The sequence below is a fragment of the Dermacentor andersoni genome, chromosome 11, assembly GCF_023375885.2.
Source record: "Dermacentor andersoni chromosome 11, qqDerAnde1_hic_scaffold, whole genome shotgun sequence".
Classification (NCBI taxonomy): domain Eukaryota; kingdom Metazoa; phylum Arthropoda; class Arachnida; order Ixodida; family Ixodidae; genus Dermacentor; species Dermacentor andersoni.
The window spans coordinates 89,766,690-89,786,210 of NC_092824.1; the positions used below are offsets into that span (position 1 = coordinate 89,766,690).

At 44.4% G+C, this 19,521-nt stretch overlaps 2 protein-coding genes across 2 annotated transcripts in view; one reads left to right on the forward strand and one right to left on the reverse strand.

Annotated features, from left to right (window-relative positions):
• The first annotated feature begins 41 nt into the window (after window positions 1–41).
• Window positions 42–9,816, forward strand: Vps26 (vacuolar protein sorting 26). Its single transcript, XM_050167706.3, has 7 exons — window positions 42–295; window positions 1,308–1,527; window positions 2,025–2,181; window positions 4,479–4,643; window positions 5,457–5,632; window positions 6,231–6,373; window positions 9,123–9,816. Exons 1-7 carry the CDS (start codon window positions 293–295, stop codon window positions 9,222–9,224), a joined length of 966 nt encoding a protein of 321 aa, XP_050023663.1. The 5' UTR covers window positions 42–292; the 3' UTR covers window positions 9,225–9,816.
• Window positions 9,817–11,472: 1,656 nt separating this feature from the next.
• Window positions 11,473–19,521, reverse strand: part of LOC126517883 (SPRY domain-containing protein 3-like) — a 30,138-nt gene continuing 22,089 nt past the window's right edge. The window contains exon 10 of the mRNA XM_050167698.3: window positions 11,473–19,046. Coding sequence (XP_050023655.1) covers window positions 18,912–19,046 — 135 coding nt within the window. The 3' untranslated portion in view covers window positions 11,473–18,911. The remainder of the gene's footprint in view (window positions 19,047–19,521) is intronic.

The following is a 19,521-nucleotide window of genomic DNA, read 5'->3' on the forward strand; positions in this document are numbered from 1 at the left end:
CACATCTACACACACGGATACGGTAGCAGCGCTGGCAACTAGTTTACTAATCATATAAATGTGCACTGCACATTTAACACGCAGTAATAGGTAATTGATAAGATCAGCATTTCTTCACTAGTGGCTCGCGCTGATAGTTTGCTCTTTCAGCTATCTACACCATATCTGCACGAAGCTATCTGCTGCATACTGACTTCGGCCATCTTGGGAAAGAGAGAAAGTGTGCATGACTTGAGGGGTGCGTGTAGTCAGCAACGGTGTGTGAAGTGTCGGCGCCACAAAAGCCGTGCAAATGGTTTGTATACCCTTCTTAACCTTCGGCTTTCGATTGTTTTTTGCTCTCATTGCTGATGGCGCGCGAACTGTAGCGGACACACAACGCTAGCTTTACGAGGTTTTAGCTCCGTGTTGCGCGCTGTCGCTGTGGGCCCGTCTTGTCGAAAGTACCGTTGCCCAGCCGGTCACAGCAGCGACGCCCACTAAGCTGTGGTAATCCGTGCGTAATCTCAGTGACCGCTGGCTTAAAGAGTCCTTCGACCCAGCTCGCGAGCGGCAGTGTGGCGAGTTTGCCGATCGCACCCCCTTTTTTATGCAAGTTGCGCGACGCGCAGACTTGTCCGTGCAATCGGAGCTGTGCGATCCGGAGACTGTCGTGTCGACGACGGGTGTGCCATGACGCTGTTGGTCGCACGCCGGACGTGGAAACGTGCGTTGAGCCTCCCATTTGGCAATAGAACCGCGATCCGTATCCGTGGAACGATTTCGGAGAGCCTAGGATGCGTTGTAGTCGGAGGTGCAGACGACATAGTCCGCATGCGGAAATAGAAAGGAGGCAACGTGATGCATGGAACGTCTCGTGTTCACTCGCAGGGAGTCCGCTTGCGATTGAGCATTGTCTGCGTGTCGCGCACAAAAAGCATTACCGCGGCTTTCCACTGACATGTAGTGGAACCCCCCCGTGTGTTCCGCGACAGGATATAAGAGAAAGACGAAAGGCTGTTGAGTGACGTTCGGGCGGCACGTATGCGTCGTCCCGAGTTTTGTCACTACAGAAGGCGTGGCAGAAGGCGAAAATGTCTTCGCGAGCACTGGTGGGTACCGTTCCGCATATTAATCGCGCGAGTGAAAGATGCAGCGAACGCTCGCAAGCTTGGGAGATTTTCATCCGACACCGCGAATGTCGCAGCCTTGACAAACTATCTTATCTCTACCAACCCAGTGCCCTCTGACCTCTCCCTCTAGCTCTGCCACAGCGCTTGGGTTAATTTGAAGTTGCACACTTAGCGTCCGGCGTCGTCCCGTTGCAGGCATTTTTTGGGCTCGGGCAGAGTGCGGACATCGACATAATTCTCAATGGCACGGAAAACCGCAAAATGGCCGAGATCAAAACGGAAGACGGGAAGAAGGAGAAACACCTTCTCTACTACGACGGGGAATCGGTTTCGGGAAAAGTGAACATAACCCTCAAGAAGCCAGGCTCCAAGCTTGAACACCAGGGCATCAAGATAGAATTCATCGGACAGATAGGCAAGTATCATTCAGAAGCACTTCTGCATCGTCTTGCTGGTTGTATGGACAATTTACTTCGTTATTGCAATTCACCTGTTGGTTAACACTGAATCATGGGACCAGCAAATTTCTTTGCATTAAGGAATGCTCGTACATGACAGACAGCCTTGCATGTGTAATTAAATGTAATACATTTATGTTGCCGTTCGCATACTCCAGATTCACTTAAGATGCTTCTATGCCTTCAACATCACAACATTGCTTTCTTTACTGGTGTGGGGCAACGTTGTTCACTGTCGGGATAAACTCAATTTTTCGTAAATGGCATGGGTGGTGCGCCCTTTATCAATGCATGTTATGCGAGTGTTTTGGCAACTGCATGAAGCATATGGTCTGCATTTTTGCTTTAATTGCATTCCTAACCTTCCATATATGAACTCCCAGTATAACAATTAATGGTCTATTATGATGGTTTGCCTTGTGCTTACCTTTCTCGGATTGTTGTCATGTTCCAGAACTTTACTATGATCGCGGCAATCACCACGAGTTTGCATCCCTGGTCAAGGAACTGGCACGACCTGGAGATCTGGTCCAGAATGCCAGTTACAGCTTTGAATTTGTCAATGTGGAGAAGCCGTATGAGTCATACACTGGCTCCAATGTCCGGTTAAGGTAAGCATTTATAAACCCATACTTGTTCGTCAGAAATCTACCAGGAACTGCCATTGTGTAAAGAATAATATACTCAATCCATTTACTAGTGGCCATTCACTAAACCTTTCTTCTTCCAAGTTTTCTTTGGCTCGTTTAACATGGCTTCTTGGCAAATGTTTGCCACAGACTTTTGTTCATTCAATTTCTGTTGAAGCTTTCCGTAGCCAACAAAGAGCTTTACGATGGCTTTCTGCTACATACACGTAAACATTGTGATAGGTAGTAGAGGCTGATTTGCGAGCCAAATATTCACATGGAACTGCTTTCATGGCTGCATATATTATCCAGGCAGGCCAAGTGACTAATACTGGCGTCACACAGATAACTTTCGCTATTGCGATTGGCTACCTGCCTCAGCCTGCACAAATGAACCAATCGCCATGGCGATCGAAAGTGACCCGCGCAACATTTGTATAAACAGCAGTCTGTCTGTTTCAGTATAAAAGTTTAGATAGCTTAAAAATCAGTTCTGGAACTTTTCGGACAGAAAAATTGCATATTTGTTACACTGTAATGTCAGAGAGGTCATACTGCCCTGATGCCAATTTATGGATGTAAATGGCATATTTAACTAGGCTGTAGAGAGGCCTAAAATTTAGTCAATGTAAGGTGCGTAAAATGTACAGGTATTAAAATAATGACAATCACTAGTGATGTATACCATGAGCATTAGTTTTATTACAAAGGGATGATGTAGTAAATGTAACAGTAGCACTTGTACCTCACCAGTGAACTCTTGAATGCAAGGGCTGGGAGGGATCTGACCCGCCGTGGTTGCTCAGTGGCTATGTTGTTGGGCTGCTGAGCACGAGGTCGCGGGATCGAATCCCGGCCACGGCGGCCGCATTTCAATGGGGGCGAAATGCGAAAAACACTCGTGTGCTTAGATTTAGGTGCACGTTAAAGAACCCCAGGTGGTCGAAATTTCCGGAGTCCTCCACTACGGCGTGCCTCATAATCAGAAAGTGGTTTTGGCACGTAAAACCCCATAATTTAATTATTTTTTTTTGGGAGGGATGTGCTTCTATCGCAGCAGCAGCCTCTAGTGAGAGCATGGGCTATGTGTACCTTGGTCTGATAACATGCGATGTACCAATATCTCGTAAACACTTTAAAACTAACTTATTGTCAAAAAGTGGTTCAATGCTAAGAAACATTGCCGGGTGGAGGGAAATGAGGGTTAAGCCTGTTTCACATGCAAGCGAAAATGCTCGCGAATCCTGCCGCCGCGCCGCAGAAATCTGTTTCGAGCGGCGGCGGCGGCACTAGCGGCGGGAGCGGCGAGGTTCGGGCAAGTTGGAATTTCATCGCAGCGGCAGAGCGGCAGCACCGCTTCCGAACGGCCCGCCTCGACACGTGACCAGCGGAGGATTAGTGCTGGAAAGCCTGCGCATAGGATGATGTTTATTTACTTGCTACGCGTGGTACAGGCAACATGCCAAGAGAGCTTTTCAACGAATTGTTAATTGCTAAGCGCAGGATATGTATTTATAAAATAAAAATTTGAGAGGCAGGGACAAAGCAATGCTTATGTTGGTAGTCACAAACTACCGAAACTGGGTGAAAGTCCTGTGTTTTTTGCCAGCAACATTGCTATTCGCAGCGGAGGAAAACGCGCGGCGGCAATGCATGTGAAACGAAACCTCGCGAAAAGCTTCGCAGCGCCGCGCCGCTGTTCGCTCCATTCGCTGAATCGCTTGCATGTGAAACAGGCTTCATACTGGCCTCACTTTCCGGTGAGCCTCTCCAGCTGAATGACTGACTCATTTTTCACTCAGATCTTGATCTTGTGTAGAGCTGGTATTTTGATAAATGCCATGTCTGGTTGCAATGCTTTAATGTGTTGCAAAAAAAAAAAAAAAATGCAGTAGGAACAATAGCACCCTCTGTCACCAGGAAAGCAAAACTGCATATTTTGTAATAATTTGGGAGTGAGCGTGTCACTCTACAGGCAACAGATGGCACTGCCTCTTGTCCGGCAGTGCCAGTGCTCATGTGGACTTCTGATTCAACTTCCAATTCATTCTGGATGGAACAAGCAACCATTATTTACAACCACTGCAAGATGGCAGCTCTGTGCAAATTTGAGCACAGAACTGGGCTTCCTTATTGATGAAGCATTCCGAACATAACAGATGGCCTATGTCTTTTTTCAAGTCACGATGTCCAACATCCTCAATGTGATACATGAAATTGCAGTGCTTGACTTGGCACTATATGCCACGTCTTCACGTTGACCATGTTTCTACGTCCAGATACTTCCTGCGAGTCACCATTGTGCGTCGCCTGACTGACCTGGTCAAGGAACTCGACATAGTAGTCCACACACTCTCTTCCTACCCCGAGATTAACTCATCAATCAAAATGGAAGTGGGCATTGAGGATTGCCTGCACATTGAATTCGAGTACAACAAGTCCAAGTGAGTGAAAGCATCTACCTGTTTCGATACCCAGTCACACGCGGCACTTCTGATTGCAGTAGACTGCCATCAGGACAGAATGACATGATCATGATTGGCTCCCTTACACAAGCTGCAGAAGGGAGCCAATCAGTCTAGAAATTCAATTCCAATTGGGCCTGGTTGCAATTGAATGTGACCTAGGTATTAGACCTACAGCCGCCAAGCAGTGTCATTTTTGTGTACGCAGTAAGGACTCCTAAGCCTTGTTACTGAAAACTTGTTATATGAAGAAGCAGCTATGTGCAAGTGTACAATAAGCATACAGCCACAAGAATTTTGGCACACAATGGGTGATCCTCCTTTCCTTCATAGAATGCACAGGAGGCTCTCATTCTCTCGTTCCTCGCTGATAGACCAATCAAGAGCTTTACTGTGGTGATGTCACGTGCGTGACCCTGCTGGTCTCGCAGCTTTTGAAGAAAGAACTAGCAAGGGCTGGAGAGGACAAGATCGTTGTTTGAATTTGTAGCTTCCCCACGGTATATATAGTGCTGCTTTGTTTGCCACAGATGATGACCATGGCATTCTGTACATGATGCGTGTGTTACATTTAAAAATGTGATTTATGGGCCCTTTAATTCTCACACTGTGAATCGACGATCAAATAAAATACTGTCTGGGGCATTTGTCTCAGAATATGCGTGACATTTTTGTTACAGAATATTGGTACGTGGTAGGTAATTTAGTTCGAATGCAAGGAATATGTATTCCATGCATGATGGACATGCGAGATTTGCCCATCACCGGAGGCTACCTTTGCCTCTGTGACAGGTACCACCTCAAGGACGTCATAGTGGGGAAAATCTACTTCCTCTTGGTCCGCATCAAAATCAAGCACATGGAAATTGCCATCATCAAGCGTGAAACGACAGGTTCAGGACCAAACATCTTCAATGAGAATGAGACCATCGCCAAGTATGAAATCATGGACGGTGCACCTGTCCGAGGTGCGTTGCTTCTGGCTTCAGTCGAAGTGTTCATTTGGAGCACAACTGCTTTAATGCATCTTCTGCTGCGAGTTGCTAAGAGTGTTAGGTGCACATCTAGGAGCACTGCATACAGCACTGCATGTTAGGAGCACTGCATACAGCTGTAGCTTCTTATTATTGTGTAGCTCATTTGCATTTTTTGCATATGCAACAATGCCGCACAAGAGAGCTTCCTGTGCCAAGAGAGCTTCCCTAGATCGACTGTTGTGAAATGTGGCTTTGGCACGGTACAGTTTACTGAGTGTAAAACCCAGCGATGCTAGAGCCCTTTGTGCCGTGCTTGATGCGTTATGGGGGCTACCAGGAACCTTGCTATCTAAGTACAATAAAATCTGCTGTAAGCAAAACAGAGTTTGTTTGAAACATTTCTTAATGGTACTATAAAAAGAAAAACATTTCCACCTTCAAGTTTTGTCACTGATGTCAGGCAAATGGTTCCACTGTTGCAAAATTTCAAGATGCCTCGACTGAATAGTGGCTCAGAGGAAAGCTCAACAATATGGCATCCGTTTCCCAAAATTGTTGTTCATGTTGCTGCGTCTCAATTGTTGTACAGGGGAGTCCATACCGATTCGGTTGTTCCTGGCTGGTTATGACCTGACACCGACCATGAAGGACATTAACAAGAAGTTCTCGGTCCGTTACTATCTCAACCTGGTTCTAGTCGATGAGGAAGAACGGCGCTACTTCAAACAACAGGTGAGCACAGGATTTTTCAACACTACTCTGGTGCTTGGGGCACTGCAACACAGCTATCCTTCTCACTTGTCCTTCATGTAGGCATACTGTACTTGATGCTGCCACCACTGCTGCCACCATTTTGGTGTTAATGGCAGCAGTAATGGCTTATGTGTTGCCATTACTGCCACCACACTCGAAACAAGTGCCACCATTCGAAGAATGATAGTGTTTTAGTAAACTCTTTTCAACTATTTCTAATTCCTGCATGAGCTTTCCATTTTTAGGATGGTTTTCGTCCACATCACCCTACAATTGACCAATTCCTTGATAATATTTTTTGCTTTTTAATGTCTTTCCCATTATTTGTGTCACCTACTCCTCCTAGTCTCGCCACATTTTATTTTACCACCAAAGTTCACTTGCACTGATGATGTGGCTCTCTCGACATCATCATGTGGCCAAACCATTTCAGTCCTTCTGTTTGAAAGGGGGCCCGCAACATACATGGCAGTTCATGTACATTGCCACAGAGATAAACCAAAAGCACTTAAAGACAATATCAGTTGTTCTTTAACAGCTCCTTATTACTGAAGAGTTTGCTTGCTTGGCATAAATTAGTCTGAGCCTTTTTGGTTGAGAATTGTGACCAAATGTAAAACTGGGTACAGAACTCTTGACTAAAATGTTTTCCCTAGCAGAACGAATGATACTGTAGACTTTCGTTAAGTCGATCCCGACGAAAGGTCCCTGCTGGTGCGCATGCATTTTTGTGGGCCCAAACCTTTGTTATTTTGATCCTAAAATTGGCCTTTGCTACATAATTCAAACTTGTCCAGTCAGCACCCCTATGATGACTCTAATAGCGCTTCTCCTGTCTCGACTTGTCCCTCGTTTTTACTGTGCTGTGTTACTTGCATTATGATGAATAACCAACATGCCCAAAGCTATTCGCTTGGCAGAGCTTAAGGGACAGTGAATACGTTGAACAAACATTATCTCCCATCGTAAATGCCTATTTTTGGCCTACCTTAGGAAGAATTTCAAGTGATAACCATACCTCACAGCCTCTGATTACAGTGTTTACCCAATTTTCTAATGCACACTAAGAAAATTGGGCCAGAAATTGCCTGCACGGTGCATTTGGATACAAAACCAGCAGCTTTGAGACGTTCGTATGCTTTACTTTATAAGAGATATATTGCGACAAACCTAACTTTAAAGTGACTCGCCAGAATGTGTTGTGAGACGTTGATGGAAATGAAATAATCATGATTTATAGTGATGGAATCCAGCACGCTGTTCATGATTTAAGTAGGAATTATAATTTTAAATTGGCAAAGAAAGTCTCAAAAACCAGTAAGTGGCGAGGTCTAGTGGTAAAATCATGGTACTGCAGATGTAGTCCATGAGATTACTGTACATAAGTTGGCTGCGATTAAGTACTACACAATTATTGCTTAAAATTGCAGTTACTATATTACTAGACACTTGCGTTTTATTCTACGCTTCGGAAATCAAAAGTGCACGCATGGCTATGGCAACACGATGAACTGTGTAATATGTGTAAAAGCGTTTCGTTTTTGATCCAATTGGTTTTGTTTTGATTGGTCAAATACTAAAGCAGTTGGACAGGAAACCACAAAAACACATAGCTATCATAGCAGGAAAACATTAATCGCAGGAACATCAACTTGATAAATAAAATAATACTTTCTCACAATTACGGCCGCACTTGTGGTCTGCCTCCCACTAATGGCGGTGTGTAATCAGCATGCTTCCAGTGAACGACTGCAGATAGAAAAATTCTGATAATGTTCCACAATGTTTTCTGCGTTACCCATTCATGATTAGACACTGACCAGTGAGCGTTCCATTACATTAAAAAAAAAAAAAATGCACCATGAAAATTTTAATAATTTAAATTGTGCAGTGAAGCTGACTTTAGGAAACCGGTCACTATTGTGCAACACATATTAGAGCCTGGCCCATCTTTCTTGCCAAAAAATCGGGTGCACATTGCGTTTCTGCTTCGTTACGAAGCTTTAATGTCATTTCATTATTTTTCTACTTTGGACACACAGAAAATGGGCGCAAGTTTGATTCGGGCAAGAACTACAAAATGAATTGGCCATGTCTTCTGACATTTTTTCTACATCTTATTTATTTTTATGTGCCAAATAACTTGATCAATTTCATCGGCCCCGTCGAGGTCGAATGAACAGAAGTGGACTATACTGCATTTGTGGAGGCCTTCGTTGCCACGTTCAATAGAAGATCTAGAAGCAGCTCCAAACTGGTTAAAATCTTGTGTAGTGTACGTCTTTATCCGCAGCCATAGGTGACGCTATTGCACGTACATGTGGTTACTTTAATACATTCGGCTAGTCACTGCCACACTACAATTCAGATTGCAGTGATGTGGAGCCCGCTCTAGATCCGAGTCAGAGAAAGCATGCCTCAGTTAAACATAAAGCTGCTCTCCATAGCAATTGAAAGCTGGAAATGGAAATACATCAGCCCTTCTGTTGTAAACGAACATGGCAGACAAAACAAGGTGTACACCTGTGCATCCGCCATACCAACAAGGCGAGTTGCATGTGACCACATGCAGCAGCCATGGTCAAAGGTGGGAATGTCTCGGAGCACTGTACTCTTAAAGTATAAACGAATGTGTTCCAAATGCTCAATTTCGACAGTAAAGAAAGCTGCAGAGCGCTTGGAGGTGACCAGCTGAATGTACGAATACTATGCCTGTTTTGTTTTCCAGGAAATTGTGCTGTGGAGGAAAGGGGAGAAGACGCGCAAGGTGATCCAGCAGCAGGTGTCGAACGCACAGCCAGACCAAGCTGCAGGCGACAGCACCAAGTAGCCCTTGGCCGGCGGACAGCGTGCCTCCGAGTGTACAGTTCCAGTGGTCCCCCCTGCTCCTCACCGTCCCGAAGGCAGTGGCAGCGCATCAGGCACCACCAAATGACGGAAGAGCTTCGGGCGTGTCTGGCGGCTCCCAACTTGCGTAGTCCTGCATATAGCCTCCTGCGCAGTCTGTCTCGCCAGACTGTTGATCGCAGACATGTCCTCTTTCATACAGAGTGACAGTTGTAAATACGCGACATTCCAGTTATACCCCCCCCCCCCCCCCTCTCGTGTGCGCGTGTGAGTATGACGCATCGCTGAGAAATAATTTTGCGGTGCCATTGAAAAAGTGTGGGGGTGGCTTTACGGCTCTTGCATTGCTGCTTGCGGTGGGAATTCACGGGGCACCGTCGTCAGCAATGCAAAAGCTCTCCCCTCTGGTCCTGTTATATTTTTTTCTTGCTTCGCCTTTGTTTCGGCTCATTCTCTCTGGCAGATTTCCGTGTGTGCTTGTTCTGTACAGATATGTATATAAGTAGATGATGATGCAGACATTTACTGGGGAACATATGGTTTGTGTATTACAAATAAAAATGTCTAGTGGTTTACGTGTTATTGCTTTGCTGTCTGGTACATACTAAGGAACGTAGCTGGTTGACTGAGACATTAATACATTGATACATTAACTCATTGTCTTTCAATGCAGTAGCCATTAATGCTGCTTCCAGCCCTTTTTGTGCATCTGTAGATCACACCAGAAAATTAGTATCATATCTGTAGCTGCTTTGTGAATATGTCCATATGTTCCTTCATCATACAAAACAATCATGAAGTACAAACAGTAGCAATAAAAAGTTTCGTGTAAGCACACTTCCTTTAAACGTAATATTGCCGTTGCTTTGAAACTGGGGATATTGTAAGCAGTAGATATCGACCGAGTAAAAGTGATTCCAAAAAGAAACCCAATGGGCAATTTGAGTTATCGAAACCTGAAAGTGATTTTAGCAGAATCGAATGTGTGCATTTGTTATATTACTGTTAGCTAGAATAATGCTTTAACTATACCACATATGTACACTATTTAAAGGGGCCCTGAACCACCATTTACAAAAGTGGAGAAAGCCATTTGAAGTGAAAGTAGGCTATTTCAGAAATACTTTGCCGCAAAAAGTACTTCAATGCGTTCAGCAGAAGCGGAGTTATTATGAATCAAACACGGCCTCTGCTGTACTCCCGTTCCTTCTTCAATGCATTGCACTGCGAAGGCTATGGCACGCTGGAGCATGCTCAGTGTGCCGCAATAGACTAAATGTCACCGTGGCGTTGGATGTTAACGTAGACGTCATGACTTCCACCTTTGGTGCCTACGATGCGGTAAACTTAAGTCAAACGTGGTTGTCCTCAGCGAGCCGCAGTACGCTTAGCCAGTGGATTCATGGTGGCACACCGTGGCGGCCACGGTATCTACACCATGTAACCGACCGCAAGTTCATGTCAGCTATCAGCCAATGGCAGCCGTCTAAGGGAATGACAAAATAGCGTGTCTGATGACGAAATAGTGCATCTAGAAGAGAGTGAGGACTAGACCTTCTGTTGAAAAGTGTGTTTGAGGGAAAGGTGACTTCGGGATCCGCTTGTGAGCTCCACGCACCGCATGCGACAGCAAACTTGGCTGAGATGTTCACAGCAGCGTATGCTACCCGTTGACTATGTTATTTCACCAAGCCCAAGGGGTTGTTCAGGGCCCCTTTAAAGGCCAACTGCAATGAAATTTTAGACCTGGTTTGAGCCTGGTTTGAGGTAGCATACACCCAGGGCAGTCTCGGTGCAAAATTATGAGTGGTTGCGTAACAAGAAGCTGGCAAAAACAGAAGCTCTTGATACAGAAACTAGGGGGGAAAAAATGCTAGGACTAGTATGTCACATTCACTAACTAGCAGTACATGCATTGTCTGCTTCAGTGTTATTAAGGCTGTTAATGTGAACATTAGACAATTGCTATAATAGTATAGGCTACTCACTTGTAACCAATTCAGCCAAAGTAAAATTTTGTTGCAGTTGGCCTTTGAGGCCTGTTAGGCATAAAGCTACGCACAAGGATACTATAGCAACATACGAAACATAGTACAAAAGCTTCATACATGCAGTCTCTCTATTGTGCCATACATATAATCTTGTTTCGCGAGTTAATCCCTCTGCAGATGGTGTGCAGAAAATGAGAAACGAAAAAAAGAAAATATATCAAAGACAACAAACACTGTACATTAACATTTGCAAGTACACTTTAATAAGAAAATATGGCATAAGAAAAAAATAACATTGGCATAACCCTAGAACTAATAACTGTAAACTGGTCAACAACATGCAGTAGCTAGTTAAGTCTTGCCACAGCAATTAACAGCACCTCCAAGCATTGGCCGGAACTAAATGTACAGTTGGGGACGAAAGTTTGTGGACCAGAATTACCAGAAGCTTCATATGCAATATCGACCACCATTAGGTCTTCTGCCTTGCACTGTGAGCATGGCAAAAGTTCGTTTTTACCATGGCAGCCATGGTCTGCGAAACTTTTCTTCTCGACTGTATGCACTGCTAGCAGTGAAAATTGAAGTGCACTATTCAAAAACCCATAACAAAAAGCTCTGTAATGTGAAATTCAACAATATCTCAAACAAGTTACGGAACAGGGAGTGTTGGCATTACAGACATTTAGTGTGTATCCACATTAGCATTTCCTGAATTTTGCACATGGAGACATGAGGACCAACCATACTCGGACTCTGGAGCAGTAGTGCTGCTGGCGACATCTTGTAACACTGTGTCAAACCGCGTGTTTGAAACATTTTTGTGTTACTTGAGATGCTCTAGCCGGAAAAAAAAAATGAAATGAGCCAATATACATTCACGAAGGTTATGTACTGCCAACACCTTTACACCGGCAGCTAAGGAAAACTTAGTCAGGTCATTGCAAAATTGGTACCGCATGCTTTTGTTTCACTTGGGAGTTGCGAGATAGTGCCAGCAGTGCTGCTGCTCCAGTCTACATCTCCAGTATGCCGAAATGACAACGTGCGCCACCCTCAGTCTAAATTTCTCTACTGCCACAAAAAAAAAAAAAAAATCGGTTTGCTTCGAAAAGATAACTATTGTAACATATCAACTTAATTAACACAGAATGTGTAAGTGCCCCCAGAATGAGCTTCAATGGCAACATATTTTCATATAGAAGCAACATCAGAACATCGCATACAGTGTTTAAGCTGCTTGCTTTGTGTTACATACTGCAGCCTTTTACGATGCTTTCCCACTTCGCTTACTGTATAACACAGTGGCCACGAACTTCAACTAGAGGCTGCATCCAACAAGGTGAGTTGCACAACCAAAAGTTTCACAGAAGCAAATGTTACAACAAGTACACGGTGCAAATGTGCAATGCCAAAAAGGGTGCAGCAGGTGCTCTCGCACTGGCTCACTCACCCCTAAGTTATATACTGTACGTACGTAGCCTCCATCAGCAAAGTCACACAGCACAGCTGTAACAATGCGCTTACTAAGTACTGTTATGAGCTGCACAGGTATGCATTTGAAAGCAGCTACAAGTATTGCCATTGCAATTCGTTAGATACAGCTTTGCTCAGTTTGAGACACTCCCACTGCCCCAAGCAAACAGGAGGAAGCTTGCCTTTCCACTCCCCACCACCGCTGTTGTTCCAACAAATGTGTTGGAAAGACAGCTGTGCACTTATTTCACAAAGAAACAGCCACACAATTAATTTCATACTTAGCAGGCAACGTTGCAGAAGATACGTATGTAATCGCATGTAATGCAGTCATAGATATTGTATCACTCTCAAGTGTTCTGTAGTGAACTAGTTTTAGGTCCGCGGCACCTTCTGTGGAATAATTACCTTTAATAAAACCGAAACATGGCATTAACATGTAAGAATTTGTACTGTTAGTAAATTTCTTGCCTCCTATATGCAACTTGCTACGTTTCGGTCGTAAATGCAGGTGGCATGCTGCAGAAAAGAATTCCGTGTGTACTAACTGTGTCACTTCAGATTCCATGGTTAATTGGTTCAGACCACATTGAATGTCTTCGAAGTAATGACTTCTTAATATATTGTGACTGTAAGTTACAAAGCTAATGTTATGCTACAAGTGCATACATTTGTGGCATAACAACTGTATGCCATAATTGATGTAAGGAATGGGATGTATATATATATATATATATACAGGGTATTTCAGCAAACACTTTCAGAAATCTTTAAAAGTTTCCTGTGGCAGATATCACAGTCCTAGTTCATGAGCTGGTCTACTCAAAGCGGCGGACAATACTTGCATAAAAAACTAAGATCCGAAATCGACTAATTAACAAAAAGTCACTGGCGTCGTCCTGAGAATTCGCTGCAAGTGTACCCGCCTTGCGAAGTCCACTGCTAGAATTTGTAAATAGCAACATGGGTCATAAGATAATTAGCCAGCAAGTTAATTAGTGAATTCTTGTTAATTAGTCGATTTTGCATTTCAATTTTTTGTGCAAGTACTGTTCACCGCTTCTAGTGGACTGGCTCATAAACTAGAATTGAGCTACCTGCCACAGGCAACCTATAAAAAATTTTGAAAAGGTTTGCTGAAACACCCTGTATATAAGAATGGGAAATAAAAGAAACCAAAATGCGTAATGCATTTCCATTTTTTCACACTCTTTTTCGTCGCAAATGCCGGCACTGCAGGACGTAACTCTAGCCTCTGCAGCTTTGCCTACCAAGTATGCAAGACAGAGTGCAGCCAATAATATACGAAGGTGCGAGTGCCGACATCACTCAGCCACACTTGGAAATGCACAATACCGCAGCTACCGCATCTCGTCACAGTGCTTCGAAGAAGCCATTCACACAGAGTGCCACGGTAGACGGGACTTACAAAACCTGCATAGCACGACCTCCGACAATGAAAGAACAAACATGGCAATGCACACGCAAAGATAAACGTGCAGCACGGCCACAGCCCCCAAAATACAATACGCTGTTGCGTTTGCTAAGCTGAGAAAGGCACACATGGTTCTGGCAAAGCATGCGCTACTAATGTAGAGGCCTTCCACAAGGTGGTGCCGTCCTTATACACGATGGATGTATCTCACTGGTTAACACCACTTTTACTTCTAGAGTGTTAAGATGAAGCAGAAAAGCACTGCCAAGAAGCAAGTGGGCGGTCTTATGCTGTGTTCCTTTTGAGCTGCAACTAGACTCTTCAAAATTATGACTAGAAACTTCAGCACTAGAGAGAGGCATACCACTTCGTGAAAAAGAAATGAACCCCAGCCTCAAGTTTCAAATTCCATCTTGGGCTCAACTAGCAAATCTGCCATCAGTATTGCTACTTGAGCCTGTAATTCAGGACTGAAAACCAGCGTGAAAAACTAGGCATAAGCTTGTTTGGATGAGACAAGCCATACCAACAAGCTCTAGCTGGGACACGACAGTGACCTATTATGCTGTATGTTAACTATAGCATAGCTAACATAACTACACCTTCAGGTGACATGCAATTGCAGCCAACAATATATGCGAAAATATGGTAGCTTTTCCAAAGCAAGACAGGCTGGTGTATTCACTTCCACATAAGACGAATGTTTCTTTCTCTCACTCCAGCAGTGACTCACATCAAAGTGAACATGTTAAGAATACTAGCTGATGTGGCTTGCTAATTACTCCACCTGTTCAAACACAATTGCAAAAAAAAAAAAGCTGATGGCAACACCTGCCAAAAAACTAACTGTAAGCATTGACTCATCATAGCCCAGAAAGCAAAGGGTTTGGGACATTCGCAGTTTTTTCCCTAACTAGGGAAAACTAGAAGGAGTGGTTTTCCCAATCAAGAAAAAAATTTGGGACTTTTACCTGAACATAACTTTTGTATGGCACTACACTTGCACATAAATTGAGCCACAACCTAGTCTTTTATAGATTGCTATCACACTATTACCACAGTTTATCTCACTGAACTCGGCGGCTGGTATAAATAATGGGTGCAATGCAGTGCGTGTATTGGAGTTAATGTATGCTTCAAAAATAAAGCTCATTGTCTTAGCTCCGAAGCAATGCTGCTAGCAACCACTGGGTATATAAGTACAATGCTGCGCAGGAAGCAATCAACTCTCATCGCACGAGGGACGTCGCCAAAGCCAATGTTTAGACCACTTGTTTGACCACTACAAGTGTAAATCATCCTGCGATGCTGTACAGGTTGTTTTAATATAAAAGGGAACACCTAATTTTGCATCCGAGCAATTACTACTGCATTAATCAAAGTTAGAATGGCACTAACCAATGTCTGCGATGTAGTTCTCCTTTTGAAGAAACTTCCTGAAGGCAAATTTCTTGATTTGAGTTCTGTGTTCTCAAGCGATGACATTATGCAAAACCTGCAAGAGCACTTCCCTCCGCACAACTCGTTCGACCTACCCAAGATGGTGGACTTCAACCTACAAACTTGAGGTGTCAACATGCGGGCTGGTGACATCGTTTCTGCCGCACTCTGCTACCCACACTGACAAAGCTTTCAAAATGCACGTGTCATTCAACAGTGCTACTAGCTGGAGTGTGGCCATGTTGGTTAAGTCAAGCTGGATGCACGGGAAAGCCTCCTTACAGAATTTGGCATACTGACCATTGAAGGCTTGAAGTTCAGTTCAAGTGCTACCTCTCACATTATGGTCCACCCTGTACAAGAATCGACAAGTTGAGTGGACACATGGATTAGATGCTCCTAAACATTCAAAGCAGCGCATTACATGAGTGCAGGATGTGCAACTAGGCAAGGAAGCACATTGGCAACTGCAGAATGAGCCTGGCTTCGACTACATTGCCAATCGCCTTTGCACACACAGCAGTGGACAATGAATTCTCGAAACGAACACTCACAGGTGCGTGCTAATCTTTGCTGTCATGAGCCACTGTATATCAAGAAATAACTCCAGCTGACAGGGGTTAGTTGACATAGTTTCTTTTCGTGCTGCTTGCCTCAAGAATAGAACAACAACTCGTTGAGTAAGTTATCCTTCTAGCTAGTGAGTTGCTAATGTCACCTAAAGCAATGACTTCTTTTTTACAGTGAAGCTGTATACCTCTACCTGCCAATGCATCTGTTGTGTCCGTGGGTAAAACCTCAACCAATCACAGCAAGAGACGCATGCTGCATGCACTACTGGGTTCCTTGCAGCACCACCAGATGGTGCTCGCATCCGTCGCAGCGGCAGCGCCGGCCGTGCGGGGGAAAAAAAAAAAAAGACAACAGAAAGCTCGCCTTCGTGCACAGCTTTCACCGCGAGCGTTTCCGAGTAAATATTATGGTTGCATAAGCTGCAGTTGCTGGGAAGCGGCAACTGTAGCATACGAAGCAGGGAATGATGTAACTACACTTTCATATGTAAAAGAAGAACCCGTCTAGCAACCGATTTCATTCGTGTTCTGATAGCGCTATGGAAAGGCCACGCATGGTCAGGACTCCCGAAGAGCAGCGTAAACACGATGAGCAGCGATAGGAACAGGCGCATAAATAAGCACAACGACGTCGTGCTCAGGCTAGGAAGGACAAAGCGGTTCCTGCTCAAAGCAAGCCACCCACAGTTAAGACGCCTAAACAGCAGCACGAATATAATGGGCAACAAAAGGAATAGCAACATCGGTATGCACAACGGCGTTGTGCTCAGGCTCGGCAGGACTCAGTTCAAGGCTACCTCACATTGGTCTGTTGGATCAGGTCATACCACAGCTTCACTGGCCAACCACCTTCACAGCATGGACTGGAGCCCATTTTTTCCGACGATAACGTAAGTACATAAAAGATTTATATAAAATAAACTTTAAAAGTACATTATTAGTTGCCAAAATTTAGAGCACAAGTTCATGGCTCTAACCACAAGGCAGATATAACTTAGGGCAATAAAGTTGCACATTCCAAAACAATCATCGGCATATTCAGCAGCATCGACCTTTGCGGAGTGTTGGGAGTGGTACTGCAGTCAATTTTGCTGCTTCAGGATTAGCTGCTGCAAGCCCTTGACAAGCAAAACAGGGTGACTTTTATCAGTTGTATACCTATCTTGAAGCTTATTAGCCAGGACAAGCCTTTTTGCAAGCGGCCATTATTATGCCATGCGAAATCCAAGCGTCCGCCTTCATAGTTAAGCATGGTGACTTTTTTGTTAGGTGCAGCATAATTGTTAACTGTTTCATTCGAAAGACATTGTTCTGTGGTTCTTTCGGAGAGGCTCGGTGTGACAAAATATTCCGCAGATGGCGAGACCGACTGACCATGGTTACTCAGACATATCAAATGCAACACACTGTGGCCACAGTCCTTACGTGTGACCCTTCGAGAACAAGTGGCCCAGCACTTGTGTAGCAAAGGCACATTTCTATAGCACAGCCAAGGTTACTTTCTCCGAAGTGGCTAATGCACACCTCTTGCTGCACCAGTCACTAAAAAATTGCAGAGGTGCAGGCATGTCTGTTGCACAGCTTTGCGGTTCTCAGAAATTAAGTGCAATAACAGACACCTCTTCTCAGAATAAAAGAGGCCAGATCGGTACCTACAACAAACTGGCCGATCTAAACAAATGCAATGACACTTTTTTCACACCCTGTAGTAATTTCCAACCTAAAAGCGCATTGCCTACCGCTATATTTGGAACCATGTTCAAATTAATTAAAGATTTAGATTTTATGCACCAGGCTCGACCATTAGCAATTTTTCACCATACGCAATAATCTGTAAGTGGGCTTCCCTACACACCTGGAATGCTACGAAGCATAGAAAAATGCGATGACGAAGGCAGCTATATGTGGATATGATTATAAATCAATGAGCAGCTGAACATCACCAGTTTCCCAAGCAACTGTGGTGTCAAGTCGCATCTTTTTCCCCCCCAGTTCTGAGACCTCAAGTAACATTTGTGCAAACACTACAGTAGCCTGTGTACCATATATCTGTGTATAACATCAGCCTGTGTTTTGTGCATCCCTGCAATATACACAATCTGCATAGTGTTGTCACTGAAGAGACTGATCCAGCTCTTCCTTGTACATCTTGTTAAAATTAAAAAAAGCCCGAGTCAGCCTTAATTTCTTCCACTTGGTGCTCACAAGACTTCACTTCTGCAAGCTAGCGTTTTCCTTTTGAGTGCAATAACCTGAACATTTGGCCTCATGGCCGCAAAAGGAACCTCACTACACCATATATACATTGGCACAGAAGCCAAAGGCCGACATTCATTATGTTGCTATCCACACAGCCATACATTTTGATTCAATTCATTCTTTTGTATGACAAAAACTTCTTTCAAGGATCCCAAACAGCGGTCAACAGCAGTCAATTAAAGATAGGGCACAACTGGTCATCGTATTTCATTCCTTCCTTGCACGCATGTCCTGTTCTGGCCGGTCAATCACCTCAGCCGATGTGTGCAAAGAAGCCCGCACCTCAGCACAACTCTGGGATGTTACAAGACTACAGAAGAACCGCACATCCCTGAGCAGTAAAGAGACAGTGCCTGCTTGATTCCCCAAACAAGTCCAAATAGCACGCAGTACTTTGGCTCAATGTACAATGGGCACATTCACTTTGTGTGTTGGCTGCCGGTGCACGCAATCCTCGGCTGCGGCAGCGACGGTTGAAGAGGTGTTGTTGCACCCTCTCAACCCGTGAGAGGGTGCAGGTCTACCTTGACTTTCTCCTTGCGACTCAGCATGCCCACCGTAGGAAAGAGACCGCCCTGGGGCATGGCCACCTCCCGCCGACCGACATTGACGCCGTTCAGGGTGAAGAATACCTGCAATCCAACCAAGAATTCAACAACAGGGCAAGCGCACTTGCCGCACCAAGTGTCACTTTGGCGGCACAGTGCTAGACGGGAAAGGAAACTGTGCTTTGGCTTTGATGGCAGTGTCGACAGGCATTGTACGTGATATATTTGCTTTAGTCTGAGTGAGCTCCGCTGAGAATTGTGGTTAGCCTGAGGCTGAGTGAGCCCGGCTGAGAAGAATTATGGTGAGTCTGAGTCCAAATGATCCCTAACCAAGAAACATATTTTGTAGGCGAGTCTGAGTGAGTTCAGTTTATTTTGCCGACCTGTACTGTAGTCCCCATGAACCTAAATTTGCTGCAGTTATATAGGCCCAACTAGGTCTTTCAAGGATGACGTATTTTGTTTCTGAACACCAGTGTCTTTATCCTTTTTAATCAATGGCATTTCCTCAATCTCACAGCTCATTTTTAGCAATAGTTGTCCACAAAAAATTGAACGA